The sequence below is a fragment of the Heptranchias perlo genome, chromosome 17 (assembly GCF_035084215.1).
Source record: "Heptranchias perlo isolate sHepPer1 chromosome 17, sHepPer1.hap1, whole genome shotgun sequence".
In the NCBI taxonomy this organism is placed as follows: Eukaryota; Metazoa; Chordata; class Chondrichthyes; order Hexanchiformes; family Hexanchidae; genus Heptranchias; species Heptranchias perlo.
The window spans coordinates 15,987,050-16,001,345 of record NC_090341.1 but is presented as its reverse complement, the minus strand read 5'-3'; the positions used below and the strand labels follow the sequence as shown (position 1 = coordinate 16,001,345).

Sequence of the window (14,296 nt, the reverse complement as noted above, 5' to 3'; positions counted from 1 at the left end):
CCATCCGCGCCCCCCCCCCCCCTCCACCCCCAGGACATGCTTTGGTCATTTTAGACTTATCAGAACAATTTTCAGAGACAAAGCTTTTAAGGGAAAAGATTTTTTTATTAGCAATGATCAAATTCACGGTAGAAGGTTTAAGCAGACTAAGACTTAACATGATTTATGCATTTAATCAAGAGAGCAGAGTGATGATCTGCTGTGGTTGTACATGCAGTAACATTTAGTTTTACCTTACTCTGCATGCATCCTTCCCAGCCTTTCATTGTTGCCAAGAAACTGTGCATATCAGGAATTTTTCTCACACTACTTCCTAAGTCCTGACACTGGTCAACCTTCATCTCCTACTGTGCTTCCTCTTAACAAATTTACAAAGATTCCCGAATGATAAAACGTATAGTAAGAAATAATTTATGTAGTGCAGTGCAGCACATACCAAAAGGTAAACTTCCATATTGTTAATATTTTTACTTTGATATATTTTGGTGGATAATAGAAAGAGGTTTTGTCACTTACAGAGGTGACTGATTAATTTGGACTGTGAATGTGTTAGAACCTAGAATCTGATCAGAATACAGTTCACTTAATAGGACTATTCCACTGGTAGGCATGACTATGCTTGATATGGCTATAAAATGTCCTTAGTTCATCAGCTTGTATTTACTCATCAACCATTTGTATCAATGGCGATAGCTGCATTGACAGCATTTGAAGGCGAATGGACTAACAGGACACAGTATAAAGGAGTTTTAAAGTTTGCAGGATTTTATTCTGTGAGTGTGGTTGATAGTTTCACTGCCCACATAATTGTTATTTCACTCATGTAAAAGTCTAGCCAGCAATGAGCTGCTTGAGATTTTTTTATCTTGTGCCAAAAGCCCTCATAAGTCACTGGTGTCTATAACAATCATCAGTTACGGGTCTTTCATCACCATAAAAAAAGCCATAACTCACCACCACTATTTGTTAACATTTCTTCAGAGTAAAGTAGCAAAAATTCCTTCTTTTATTGTTCACAAAACATAAAGGGCCTGAAATTCCGGGAGTCCTGCTCCTCCGGTGTAATTCAGTGGAGCAGGATTCCTGGCTGTCCATGCCTGAAGAGGTAGATCCTACCCTAAACTTTGGGGACATTTGCATGGTGGGGGTAGGCTGTCAGAGCCTGCAAGGGTGCTTCAGTGGCACCCAGCCCCGAACTGCCTTTGTAAGGAGCAGCAGCCCATGACAGCTCTGCCTAAGGTGCCCCAGGTCTTTCCTGGACTGACGATAAAGACAGCCTTAAAACTTATATCAAAGGAACTGGTCTGGGAAAATTTAGGGAATTTTCCTGGGGCCTCTCAGCTGGCGACAATTCTGTTAAGACCTACTGAGGGCGTAGTGGCCGGAATTCCTGGATTGGCTTGGGAAATCCCCCAGCACATCCCCGAGGCAAACGGGGTGAGCAGAAGATTCACCCATGCCCCTCTCCCCCCACACTTTAATTTCTTGCTGCAGCGCTAACAGGACAGAATCCAGCAGAACTGGGTTCTGCCCCATTTTCTGGTCCCCCGACTGGAGGCCCACCGGGATTCTGCCTTGGCCCTGATTGGAATTTAGGGGCCAAACTGGTTCATATTGTGACCCTGGCATAAGTGTCGGGGAGCATCCACTAGGAACCTCTGCCCCTAATTCTGCCAAAGTATCCAGGGCTAAGGAAGGTATCTTAATTTTAATAATTCAGGTGGTTGCCCTAACAATATGGGTGCATTCGGGGCAACCGCCAGAAGACAGGTGATGGGAAATGTGATACTGGACACCCACTACCGGGCCTGATAGCACCACCAGCCCTGCAACAATTTCTGAAAGTGGCCAATTGACCCCCTTTAGAAAGTGGCTGGCTTATCCCAACAGCTAGCACTTTTGTTGGGGGTGCAGACCATGACTCGGACACCAATCCATTCCTCTGGTGTTACCTTATTCTGCCCCATCCCATGTGAACTCTCACAATACAGTTAAAATAAAGTAAATTAATTGTATCCTCCCTTATACTATAAGGTGTATGTTTGCCCATTGTACCTTAGCTTGCCCTAACAATTCTATCCATGAATTTCATAAATTGCGCATGATTGGAGGGTGTCTCTGTGCTCCAGGGTGGGTAACCATTCTTTGCTGCAACTCCTGGATCAATACTTCAAGGATATTATTTTCAAATAGAACAGTCCTATTTCTGTTCCTACTCCTTCTGGGGTCCATTCTCCCTGGGCACCAAAACTGTCTAGCAGTTCTTCAGTGCAGCTCCCCTTTAAAGGTGAACAACCCTTTAAGAGCTGCTGGCTCACCAGATATCCTGCCCACGCATGCAGCTTGCTCTCTGCACCTGGCCCATGTAAGTAGGGTAGGTATTAATATAATGAGCTCATGCAAAGTCAACTGTGTTGGCAAAATGTGGCTGTGTGCATGCAGCAATTCAGTTTCACTGGCAGTGCGATGGGACAGGATAATCGGCCCTCCTATGATATGAGACTAAATAACATTCATTTAACAGGAATTTCAAACAAAAATATTTCCACAAGGATTTCATATTTTCAATTTCTTTACATTGTGGAGGAGGAAATATTTTACTTCGAACAAATTTACCATCTTTGAATTGTAAAAAGTAGTTGAAAAGTTGAATTCAACTTGTCTTTTTCAGACTCTGACCATTGGTGGTGCAAGAATTATTACTCCTAATATCCCAGCGGTGAATGGCTACATCCATATTATTGATAAGGTAGATTCTTCACCGTTTCATGCGAAAGTGTTATTAGCTTTGTATGATTTAAAATAGATTCTGTGTATTAATCTCATTAGAAGGACGGCTTTTAATGTCATCTGCCTAGGCTAGCTTGGAAGTGCTTTAGCAGAAGGTTCAAAAAAGACTTGCAACGAAGGATGACCTTCTTTAGAGATTTGTGACTTCTTTTTTATCACACAACACTTTTCAAAAGGTTATGATTCAAGATTGGAAGGGAACTGTGAGATTTGTGGTTTTAGCGCAGGGGGATGTGTTAACCCCACCGCCCCCCCTTTTCAACATTTTTCTGCAACCAAATATATAATTGTTCCTTTTGGACAGATTGAACTTGTCATAATAAACTGTTGCACATTATTATGCATGTCTAATTAAAACCAGGTGCCACAGATGATGCTGGGCCAGTGGTTTGCCTGAGTTGTGCCAATGAGACATTTTGCAGTTTAGAAATCACCACAAACCATGAGAAATAGAAGGTTTCATATTTTCAGCTGTCTTGTGTCAGCTGCACGTGACATGGCTGCAGCTTTCTCCCATTTGCGTCCTGATTCAACTTTAAAAATCTATATTTTTAAAATTTTCCTCAAGGCAATGGATGCCAGATTTGGGGAATAGGACACTTTTCTACTTTTAGTATAAAGTGCTAAATCACGTCAGGTATGTTGTGAGTTTGATGCAGCATGAAGCTCACACTGCTGTGGGCTAACAATGCCCCTGAACTCCAACCTCAAAAGAGCCTGACTACACCAATGTGACATTCACATTATCCATTCCAGACTTACTTGTAGCCTCTCTGAATGAGATTGACAATAAGGTTCGAATTATGAGCAGTTTTAGACTGTGGATATGCCTGTAGACCCCGGACTCAAACATGTCAAGCTCATTTCACAAAGAATCCTTACAGCTAGCAGAGAGCTTTTCACCCCATCAATCTTCATTGGATTTGGACCCAGCTCCCAGAGATGAAAGAACTCTGTTCTAATCTGTTATACCATTCAATGCCTTGAAAATGTCAACTTTGTCCCATCACAGTGAGAGAAGTGTTGGAATTCAGACACATTGTTCTGACACATTCCACCATTCATACCCCACAATGTTAATTATCATTACTTGTGGTGTGTATTTGCATTGTAATATGTGTTTTCCACTAATATATTATAAAACTCTTAGAAACAGAAGTGATTTGTTCAGAACCACTTTGTCTAATTTATTACATCTTTTTATATTTAGATTTTGTTGCCTCCTTTGGAAGATTTACCGCCTCTTCTGCCTGGCTTGCTAGACCTTTTAGAACAGTTGCCTCAGTACTCTCGTTTTAAACAGTTATTACAGGTATAACTAAAATATAGTATTGAATTACTATTTTAAAGCAGAAAGAGTCTTGTCTGAGTTGGAGTTTACATTGATTTGGAACAGTACATTGTTTTTCACAAGATGCTTATAAAATGTAGAAATGTTTGATTTTAGTTAAAATAGCAGCATTTGCACAATACACTTGAGAAGTTGTGGGTTTGGCCCTCAAGCCTGTTCTTCGGTAACCAATAGTTGATGAGTCTTGGGGAAGGGAAGCTCTCAATTTTCTCCTCTTGTGAAGGTGTATATTCATGCTGATGTGCAGTTGCACAGATGGTGGCACAGATGATCCTGTCCCAATTCTATAGATTTCAAGAAGGTACCGAATAATTAATTAAAGTAGAAGAACGTAAAAGGGCACATGGAGAAAGCAGGAAAATGGGACAATGCAAAATCAGTCCATGAGAAAGGTTTAAATTTAGTGCAGGCAAGGAGGGGTAAATGACCTCCACCTATGCTAAAATTTCTATCTTTCATATACATTCACTTTCCAGCAGAGTCATTGTATAGTCTTGCTAAGATCAGGGCTCTTAAAGCAGATCAGATTCCTGGCCCTGATGGGGTATTCACCTTAGAGTACTAAATTAAATGAAGGCTATATTGTGATAGCTTCTGATTCATATGTTTAACAGCTTGTTGAGGCCTGGGATTGTCCCCATGGACTAGAGAGACTATAGGTATCTATATTTAAGAAGGAGAGTAAGTCAGAACCTCGCAACCGTAGGCCAGTTAGTTTGACTTCAGTTGTAGGTTAGTTGCTGGAAGGAATTATTAGAGATGTGCTGTATGATCACTTGAAGAGAGCATTAGGAAATTCCAACATGGCTTTTGAAATTATTTGAAGAGGTCATAAGGTTGATAGTTGATCTTAGCCTAGTAGATATTGTGTGTCTCGATTTCCAAAAAACTTTCAATAAAGTGCCGCACAGAAAGCTGTTAAGTAAGGTTACATCCTGTGGTATTGGTGGATAGGTTTTAAGCTGAATACAAAACTGATTGTATTCATGTAGGTTGAGGGTAGTTATTAATGATAGTGGCTCTGCATGGGGTCCAGTCACTGGAGGAAGGGGCAAGGGGGTAAATTTTCAATTTGTCATCCGGGCATAAAACTGGTGTTGTGGATCGGCCACCCGATATAGAGACCATCCAATTGAAATGAAAATGAGTCAGTTTCAGTAACAAGTGTTCGATTCACAATGCCATTTTTATGCCCAGATGGCAAGTTGAAAATCTACCCCAGGGAGTCCTGTAGGGATCCATATTAGGACCGTTGCTCTTCACTATCTTTATCAATAATTTGGCTGAAAGCATTGAGGGAGCAAGCCTACTGATGACACAAAGATATGTAGAAAAATTAGGACCTTAGATGAAATAAGTAGACTGGGGGCTGATCTAGATACATCAAGGGCATGGGTCCATGTGTGGCACACATCCCTCAATGTGGGAGAAACACAGTGGGGTCAATTTTCCGTTGGCCAAGCGGGAGCGTTCGTGGCGGGGGTCTCCTAAAATTGGGGATTCCCGGAGCGGGTCTGGAGCCCGGCTCCAACCCGCTCACTTCCGTGTTCCCCAATGATGTGAATCGGTGCACACGCAGCCCCCGCATGTGGGACTCCCACCGGCAATCAAAGCCAGCGGGATCCCACTTAAGATCATTATCTGGGTACTTGAGGTCGTTGATAGACCTCATTAGTTGGAGATTTTAGGAGGATTCGGATTTTGGCCTGCCCAGAGCGTGTTTCCCATGCTGGGGGAAACACTCCTTGTTTAAACAGATGTGTTGCAGCCAGCTGCCAGTGGCAGCTGCAAAGGTCCATTTAACAGGTGCAAGGTAAACCCTCATTCATTGCAGCAGGGCACTCTGTCATCTCAGACAAAGTTTTGCCTGCCACACTGTTGTCTCCACACACCAAATTATTAAATAATACCCTAAACTCTGCTGTCCAAACACATTTACCTACTTTGTGGACCCCCTCACACTCACACCGTCAGGACTGGGTTGGGGGGGGTCCATTGCTGCATTCATCACTCCATTGGAGGATGAGCAACATCACCAGCCTCGCCAGGCATGCCGTCCACCTCCGCCACGTGGAGCGACACAACACAGTGCTGCGCAACAGGCACCTGCACAAAGTAGTCGTGCAACTACACATACACCCACTGTAGGGTGACCCAATGGGTAGCATCAAGGGTGTTCATAGAGAACCTCATGAAAGGGCCTTATTGCACAAGCCAGTCAAGAATGGCCAAGACGTGGCAGTAGTGGTGACAATATAATATGTAATGTGAGTTGGTCAGAAATCAAATATAAGTAAAAACCATGACAAACCCTCAAACACCCTTGTGCATCCCCTTCATGCTCACGACATGTTTGCCTTATGCTTCCTACTACACATATGTGATGCATGCCCTGTGGCTGCAGCACAGGTTGTGGCAGGTTGGATGAGGCTGACCGTGAAAGAGATGCATGAGAGGGTGAGTATGAGACAGAGCCATGAGATTGTATGAGGATTGGGTTGAGTGGTAGTGGTGGGATGAGTACTGGCAAGGTGAGTAAGTGCAGGTAAGATGAGGATGAGCTTTGAGTGGAGTGATGTGATAGAGTAGTGTTGGCAGTGCAGAAGGAGATGTGGGGTGGGGGCGGTGATGTGGCAGACGGTGTGTAGGGGAATGAGTAAGTGTACTCATTTCAGCTGACCTACTTAGGTCATTGAAGCGCCTCCTGCACTGTATGCAGGTGTGTGATATGTTGGTGGTGCTGGTGACCTCCTCTGCCACCTCGAGCCAGGCCTTCTTGGTGGCAGAGGCAGGCCACTTCCTCCCGTCCGCCGGGTGGAAGATCTCCCTCCGCCTCCTCCTCACCCCATTCAGTAGGACCTGGAGTGAGGCATCATTAAACCTGAGAGCAGCCTTCCCCCTGGGCTGCTCCATGCTGTAATTTTGGCTCCTTTCTGCAGCATCAGTCAGTGGAGGACTGCCCCTTTAAATGGGGCTCCTCCAGCTGACAGCCTATGATGCGGGTGCGCAGTCCGCCCGCTGCGCAGCTTTCCAGCGCAAAACCTGGAAGCCAAGGTGAGTGGCTTCAATTTACTTCCGATCAAGTGGGGAATGGACCGATTTCACTGGGCGCATTACCCACGGCGCATTAGCCTGGGCTAATTTCAGATACGTGTATACCATGCAGAGTTAGCAGCTGTCCTAGCAATTTTTAAAACATTTTTGAAGTGGCCTCATTTGTAAGATGGCTGTACTGGTGGGTACCCGGCACCCACTGCCAAGTCTGGGACTCTTCAGCTGGACTTTCAGGCCTCTTTGGCTGGACTTTCTGGCCCCTTCTATGGTGGGTGGGAGCATATCAGCTGTGCTCCCATCCTGCTGAAGACATTTAAATTGTGGGATCTTCCCCTGACACTGTGGATTTTGTCTCATTACACACTTGAGGCTGTGCCACTAAAGTGTGTAAACTTTATGCACCTTGATAGTGAGTGCCGGTAGGCCACTCAATCGTGGGAGGCATCGCAGCTCAGCACGGACCTGTCGCGATCCGATGCCCATGCCCATACAACACCCACACGAGTCACTGAACCCTGAGCTAATTTTTCCCCTCCCTAACCCTGGGGGCCTGAGATCAATTGTAACACCCCCGTCCCCTCCCTACCACCAGGGATCAGCTAGCTGCACAGATCAGGAATCAAACCTGGGCAATTTCAAAATGAGAAATTATTGTTGACAGTACCTGCTTCCAGAAAAAATGGTTTGCAGCAAGAAAGTTTGGTTTGTGCTGCGGTATAAAAGTCATATTTAACCTTCATTTCAGTGAAACAGTGGGTAATAATTCTTGATTTTGTTCTGTTTTTTTCTTTTAGCAATACCATCTAATTGATGAGATAGAATCGTCTGAACAGTACACTGTATTACTGCCTGAAGATGCAACACTTGAAGAGTACTGCAGAGCTGAGAATATTGAACAGCTGGTATGATTCCTGTTTTCACCATTACTCAGAGGGGTGGATTTTCCTCCCAAGTGGACTTTGAGCTGCTGGCCGGCAGAATGCGCTGGCTGGCCTCCTGGTAGTCCCATCGTGAGGCCCGGTCCATTTTGAGGGCCGGGCCTCATTACCTTCAGGCCTTTCGGGCTGCAGCCAGAGATCGAGTGCCCTGGCGCAGCCCGCTGGCTCCAGGCCGCTGTAACATCAGGCTACCTGGCCGGCTTCTGGGCCGCAAGGATATAGGTAAGAAGGGGGACCCTGATATCTGTAGATGGGGTGGGGGGGAGCGGGTAGGGGAAGGAGGGGGACCTGGTGCAACAGTGGCCCAGGCTGGTTTCGTGGAACATCCTTTTCCCACAAACAATGAAGAGGAACTTACCTTCGGGATCCTCTTCGGTCAGGCCGCCAGCTGATACTCGTCAGAGTGTGTATCGCGCAAACTCTGCCCAGTTTAGACCAAAAATGGCAATGGTCGGGGGTGGGGGGGTACATCAAACGACTCCGATTAGCATTTTAAATGGGACTACCACCTGACCCAGGGTCTGCTCTGGCCACCCATTGATAGGCTCAGGGGAACATGGCCACGGCCACACTGTAGGTCATGGGCTGTAGGTCATTGCCCACCATTTTTGGGGCACTACCGCCCAGTTTATGCCAGGCACGAGGCCTAAAAATTCAGCCCAGTATCGATAACAATATTGTCACTATGTAGGGTTTACTTTTCTCAGATTTTTTTTACAAAAAATATACTTTATTCATAAAATTTGTAGCAAAACATACAATACAGTTGTCATATCACATTCCAAATGTACACAATACAGATTATACAATTTGCAGGTTAAATCAAGTACAGTTCAATGAACACATTGTACATAATTACAGTTCATGACACTCTGGGGTGTCTAATTGCATTATACTCAATACAGATTATTGATTACAGATTCATTACAGGTACATTACAGATTCATTACAGGTACATTACAGCAATTTGAATTTTACATTCTGCCCGGGGGGGGGGTTTCCCTGATTGCAGCCCCTCGGTTTACAATGGCGGGAAGGCTCTAAACGGTTGCCTTTCTCCACAGAGCCTTTGCGGCAGCTGCACCTAGCTTCAGTGCGTCCCTGAGCACGTAGTCCTGGAACTTGGAATGTGCCAGTCTGCAACACTCGGTCGAGGACAGCTCCGTGCACTGGAAGACCAGCAGGTTTCAGGCAGACCAAAGGGCGTCTTTCACCGAGTTAATGGTCTTCCAGCAGCAGTTGATGTCTGTCTCGGTGTGCATACCCGGGAACAGCCCGTAGAGCACAGAGTCCTGTGTTACGGAACTGCTCGGGACGAACCTGGACAGATACCATTAAATGCAGTGTTATGGGTAGTTTCATATCCTTGCTTTTGTGTGCTTGGGAGTCAAATTACTGACCTGGCTTCCAAGTTATACTGGCACTTTTGTATGAATGCTGTTTTGCATTTACACGGAAGTGGTGGTGTAACTGCGCCCTTTGTGTTGAAATCAGGATCACCAACACACAAACCATTCGAATCTTAACCAAGACCTATGATAGGACTGTTACTCTGGACAATCCCCAACATTTGCATCTCTCCAATTAGTAATGAGCCATCTCCATTCATCTTATTCATCCACTCTGTGATTCTTTAGTGTCTGCTTTGAAATGCACTGAATACAGCTTACTTTTAATTTGAAGTTGCTTAAGTCTGAAATCATGCAGAAACTGCTGCCTGTGCTGTTTTTTTAATTATTTTTTTAATTCGAACTAGTAGATAATTCAATTTTTTTCCAGCAAAAAACCAACTTCAAATTAACAGGATTACTTGTTCCAAGAATGAAAGCATTGACTTGGCGCTGATGTGTTAAAAAGACCAAAAGCCAAACTTTTTGCTCATATTTTTCTCCAGAGGTGAACCGAAAATTATTTGAAAGGTTTAGTAATTGACGCCTTTTTGAATTTAAAACATTTTAGCCTAGAAATTGCTGTTTGTAAATTAACACTTAACACATCACATGACATTCCTCTGTCTGCTATTTTAACGCATGTGCTAAAGTGTTTATTTTAAATGGATTAACACCTCCACTAAAATAGCAGGCAACGGAATGTTATATGAATGCATTAAGCATTTGTCCACTAATATCACCCACCGTCATTTCTAGGCTTATGCAAGTCAATATTTGAGGAGCAACATTGTATTATGCCAAGTAGACAATTTTACCTACACAGCCTTCTGCTGGGATTATTTTTTACTACCGTTTGAGGTTATTATCAAGAATTTAACTGTAGTCTTGATACTTCCCACTGCTTGGGAATATGATGGTTGGTTAAGCAGCACACAGGCACTTGTATGAGATCTATCTAAAATATTGCCCAAGTGCCGTGCATGTGGAGAGGTTTGGCATAAGTCACATGACCAATGGTGGCAAAGTAAAATGCTATACCTGACTGCATCAGCTGGAATCCTGTTTTCCAGCAGTAGTTGCAGGGTTATCTGGCAGTGTACAGACACACCTTTATTCATTGGATGAGCATAACTGGCTGTGCAGTACTAGCTGTTACTGTTTCTTTAACAGGATGATGACTCCGTGAAGTATCACATTATTCTTGGGGAGAAGCTCCGATATGATAAAATCAAGGATGGAATTCATAGAGGAACTGTGCTGGGATCATCCTATCAAATAACATTCTACACTAAGAAAGATCAGGTATGGAACATGCTTTATGTCAGCAAGACATCTATACTCTTTTTTCTTATTACATCAGTTGCAGGCATACAGGATGGTGCGACAATCACACCTACAACATAGATTCATAGAATGATACAGCACAGAAGAAGGCCATTCAGCCCATCGTGCCTGTGCCGGCTCTTTGTAAGAGCTATCCAATTAGTCCCACTCCCCTGCTCTTTCCCATAGCCATGCACATTTTTCTTTTGCAAGTATTTATCTAATGTCCTTTTGGAAGTTACTATTGAATCTGCTTTCACCACCCTTTCGGCAGTACAATCCAGATCATAACAACTTGCTGCATAAAGAAATTTCTCCTCATCTTCCTTCTGGTTCTTTTGCCAATTATCTTAAATCTGTGCTCTCTGGTTACCGACCCTCCTGCCAATGGAATCAGTTTCTCCCTATCTACTCTATCAAAACCCTTCATTATTTTGAACACCTCCATTAAATCTATATATAATTATAAGGAAAATAAATATCTTTGCTCTGGCAAATGCACCTTATCACTCTACACCAAAATAGTTAATGAATTCCTTGCGAAGATGCTCTTACCTCCAAGGTCCAAAGCTTTCAGAAATCTATGTCAACTGAGTTCATGTTATGTAGATTATGTAACTATCAGATTCTCAACAGCAAACTTCACCACAGCACTCAATGTCATCACCACTTGAAGCCTGGATACACGTACACCAGAGGGTGTAGTGATTTGGAAGAGGAAGCACTTGATGAGTCACTTCTTATGGGCGTGCAAGGGGAAAAGATGGTGGCTGAAGTGCTGGCTACTACTGCGTGTAAGCATAGCATTGCCTTATTGAACCATGCTGTGATTCCAACCTCTCGGGGCCAGATATGAAATGGAGAATACTACATCAGCATAATTGGATGCACCACTCACTTGCCTCCTTGCAGACTACACTGCAAACTTGGTTTGCTATGTCTGTTATTCAACTATTCAGTTGTACACTGCAGTGAATTAAGAGCTATCTGTTGTGCAGACTGCCATTGAGCAACTGTACCATTAACAGGGTAGTCCTTGGGCATGCAGGCAGTTGGCACAGTTGGAGCATCTCTAAGGAATGGCCTTGCTCACGACCTTGAGCATTGAGACCCAACCTCTATTAGGTAATAACAACCCGCTTGAACACGCTCAGAGGCACTGCAGAGAATCATGAGCAGGAGATTCAAATACTTTCTGGTAGTGCAATGCTTGAACAGAGTAGTAGCCATTGTGAGGACTGAACCTTCAGCGGGGCTTGCAGCTAGAGACGCAGGAACAGGTGGGTGGCTCTAAAGTTGCCACCTGTCCCTTGTCTACAGTTGGTAATGGACAAGCGACAGGTGAAGCTTCCAAAAGCAAACTGGCCCCTACAAGCTACTAAGGCACGGAAATTGCTCTTCAAATAACGGTAACGCTAACAGGGCTCACCGTTATTTCAGCGAAAATGGAAGAGCAAGTTCCGGAGAGCGCACATGTGCAGTGAAACGCAGAAATCCGGAACTTGCTCTTTCTGATTCACCGGTGATATGAAAGCTTCGTGTTAAAGGCACCTCGCCAGCTGCAATCAATGGACCAGCACAAACTTACTCTCCTGCCCAGCTGGAAACTAACTAATCTCGCCGCAAAAATGGTACACTGAGTTTTTTAGGTTTAACCTAACTTTTAATGGCGTGCTAAGTATTAATTACTGCCAAACAACCTCTCTGACATTGAAAATTAACATTTAAAAACGTGGAGTCTCATTACTCCTGATTCTAATAGTTTTGGGACATTTAACAAAAAATTTAAAATTAAAAAATGTTAAATTTTTTAAAAACTTTTTCTTTCTGTCTCTTTTATCTCAGTCTTTTAATCTTTATTTGCTTTCTCTATCACATACGATAGTACATTTACTAACCTTATCGGGCACTTCCTGGTTTTTAGTCTGCACGATTTGTCATTTGAGTTTCAATTCCTGGTTTTCATAGCGTGGCTTGCTTCAAATTGATTGGTTGAGGGACATGGAGATCCTTTCACCACTCGAGTTTAGAAGAATGAGAGGGGATCTCATTGAAACATATAAAATTCTGACAGGGCTAGATAGACTGGATGCAGGGAGGATGTTTCCCTTGTCTGGGGGGTCCAGAACGAGGGGCCACAGTCTCAGGATACGGGTTAGGACATTTAGCCCGGGAAAGAACGCTGATGTTTTTTGAACTCACAGTTCAAGGAAGTTGCTGCCAAAAGGAATGCGGTAACTTCGTCGGTAAATTTAAATCTAATCAGTGGCGACCACTGCTGATTCGCCGCTCGAAACAATTTACGGGCCAATGTAATTGTTTTCTTTCAAAGTAAATAGTTTCTACAGAAACAGCACAACTTAGGAATGTTGATTCTTAGAAAATAGAAAACATAGAAACATAGAAAATAGGAGCAGGAGTAGGCCATTCAGCCCTTCGAACCTGCTCCGCCATTCAATATGATCATGGCTGATCCTCTATCTCAATACCATATTCCTGCTCTCTCCCCATACCCCTTGATGCCTTTTGTATCTTAGAAATCTGTCTAGCTCCTTCTTAAATATATTCAGTGACTTGACCTCCACAGCCTTCTGTGGTAGAGAATTCCACAGGTTCACCATCCTCTAAGTGAAGAAATTTCTCCTCATCTCAGTCCTAAAAGTCCTACCCCGTATCCTGAGACTGTGACTCCTCGTTTTGGACCCCCCAGCCAGGGGAAACATCCTCTCTGCATCCAGTCTATCTAGCCCTGTCAGAATTTTATATGTTTCAATCAGATCCCCTCTCATTCTTCTAAACTCGAGTGAATACAGGCCGAGTCGAACCAATCTCTCCTCATATGACAGTCCTGCCATCCCAGGGATCAGTCTGGTGAACCTTCGCTGCACTCCCTCTGCAAGTGTATCTTTTCTTAGGTAAGGAGACCAAAACTGCACACAATACTCCAGGTGTGGTCTCACCAAGGCCCTGTATAACTGCAGTAAAGACATCCTTGCTCCTGTACTCAAATCCTCTTGCAGTGAAGGCCAACATACTATTTGCCTTCTTAACTGCTTGCTGCACCTGCATGTTTGCTTTCAGTGACTGGTGTACAAGGACACCCAGGTCCCTTTGTACATCAACACTCCCCAATCTATTACCATTTAAATAATACTCTGACTTTCTGTTTTTCCTTCTGAAGTGGATAACATCACATTTATCCACATTATACTGCATCCGCCATGTATTTGCCCATACACTCAACTTGTCTAAATCGCCTTGAAGCCTCTTTGCATCCTCCTCACAACTCACGATCCCACCTAGTTTTGTGTCGTCAGCAAACTTGGAAATAGTCCCTCATCCAAATCATTGATATATATTGTGAATAGCTGAGGCCCAAGCACTGATCCCTGCGGTACCCCACTAGTCACTACCTGCCACCCTGAAAAAGACCCATTTATTCCTACTCT

At 43.9% G+C, this 14,296-nt stretch overlaps 1 protein-coding gene across 1 annotated transcript in view; it reads left to right on the top strand.

The window, feature by feature from the left end:
* Window positions 1-14,296, top strand: part of stab1 (stabilin 1) — a 187,077-nt gene that overhangs the window by 84,549 nt on the left and 88,232 nt on the right. The window contains exons 31-34 of the mRNA XM_067998609.1: window positions 2,672-2,749; window positions 4,001-4,102; window positions 7,990-8,097; window positions 10,695-10,826. Of these exons, the coding sequence (XP_067854710.1) occupies window positions 2,672-2,749; window positions 4,001-4,102; window positions 7,990-8,097; window positions 10,695-10,826 (420 nt within the window). The remainder of the gene's footprint in view (window positions 1-2,671; window positions 2,750-4,000; window positions 4,103-7,989; window positions 8,098-10,694; window positions 10,827-14,296) is intronic.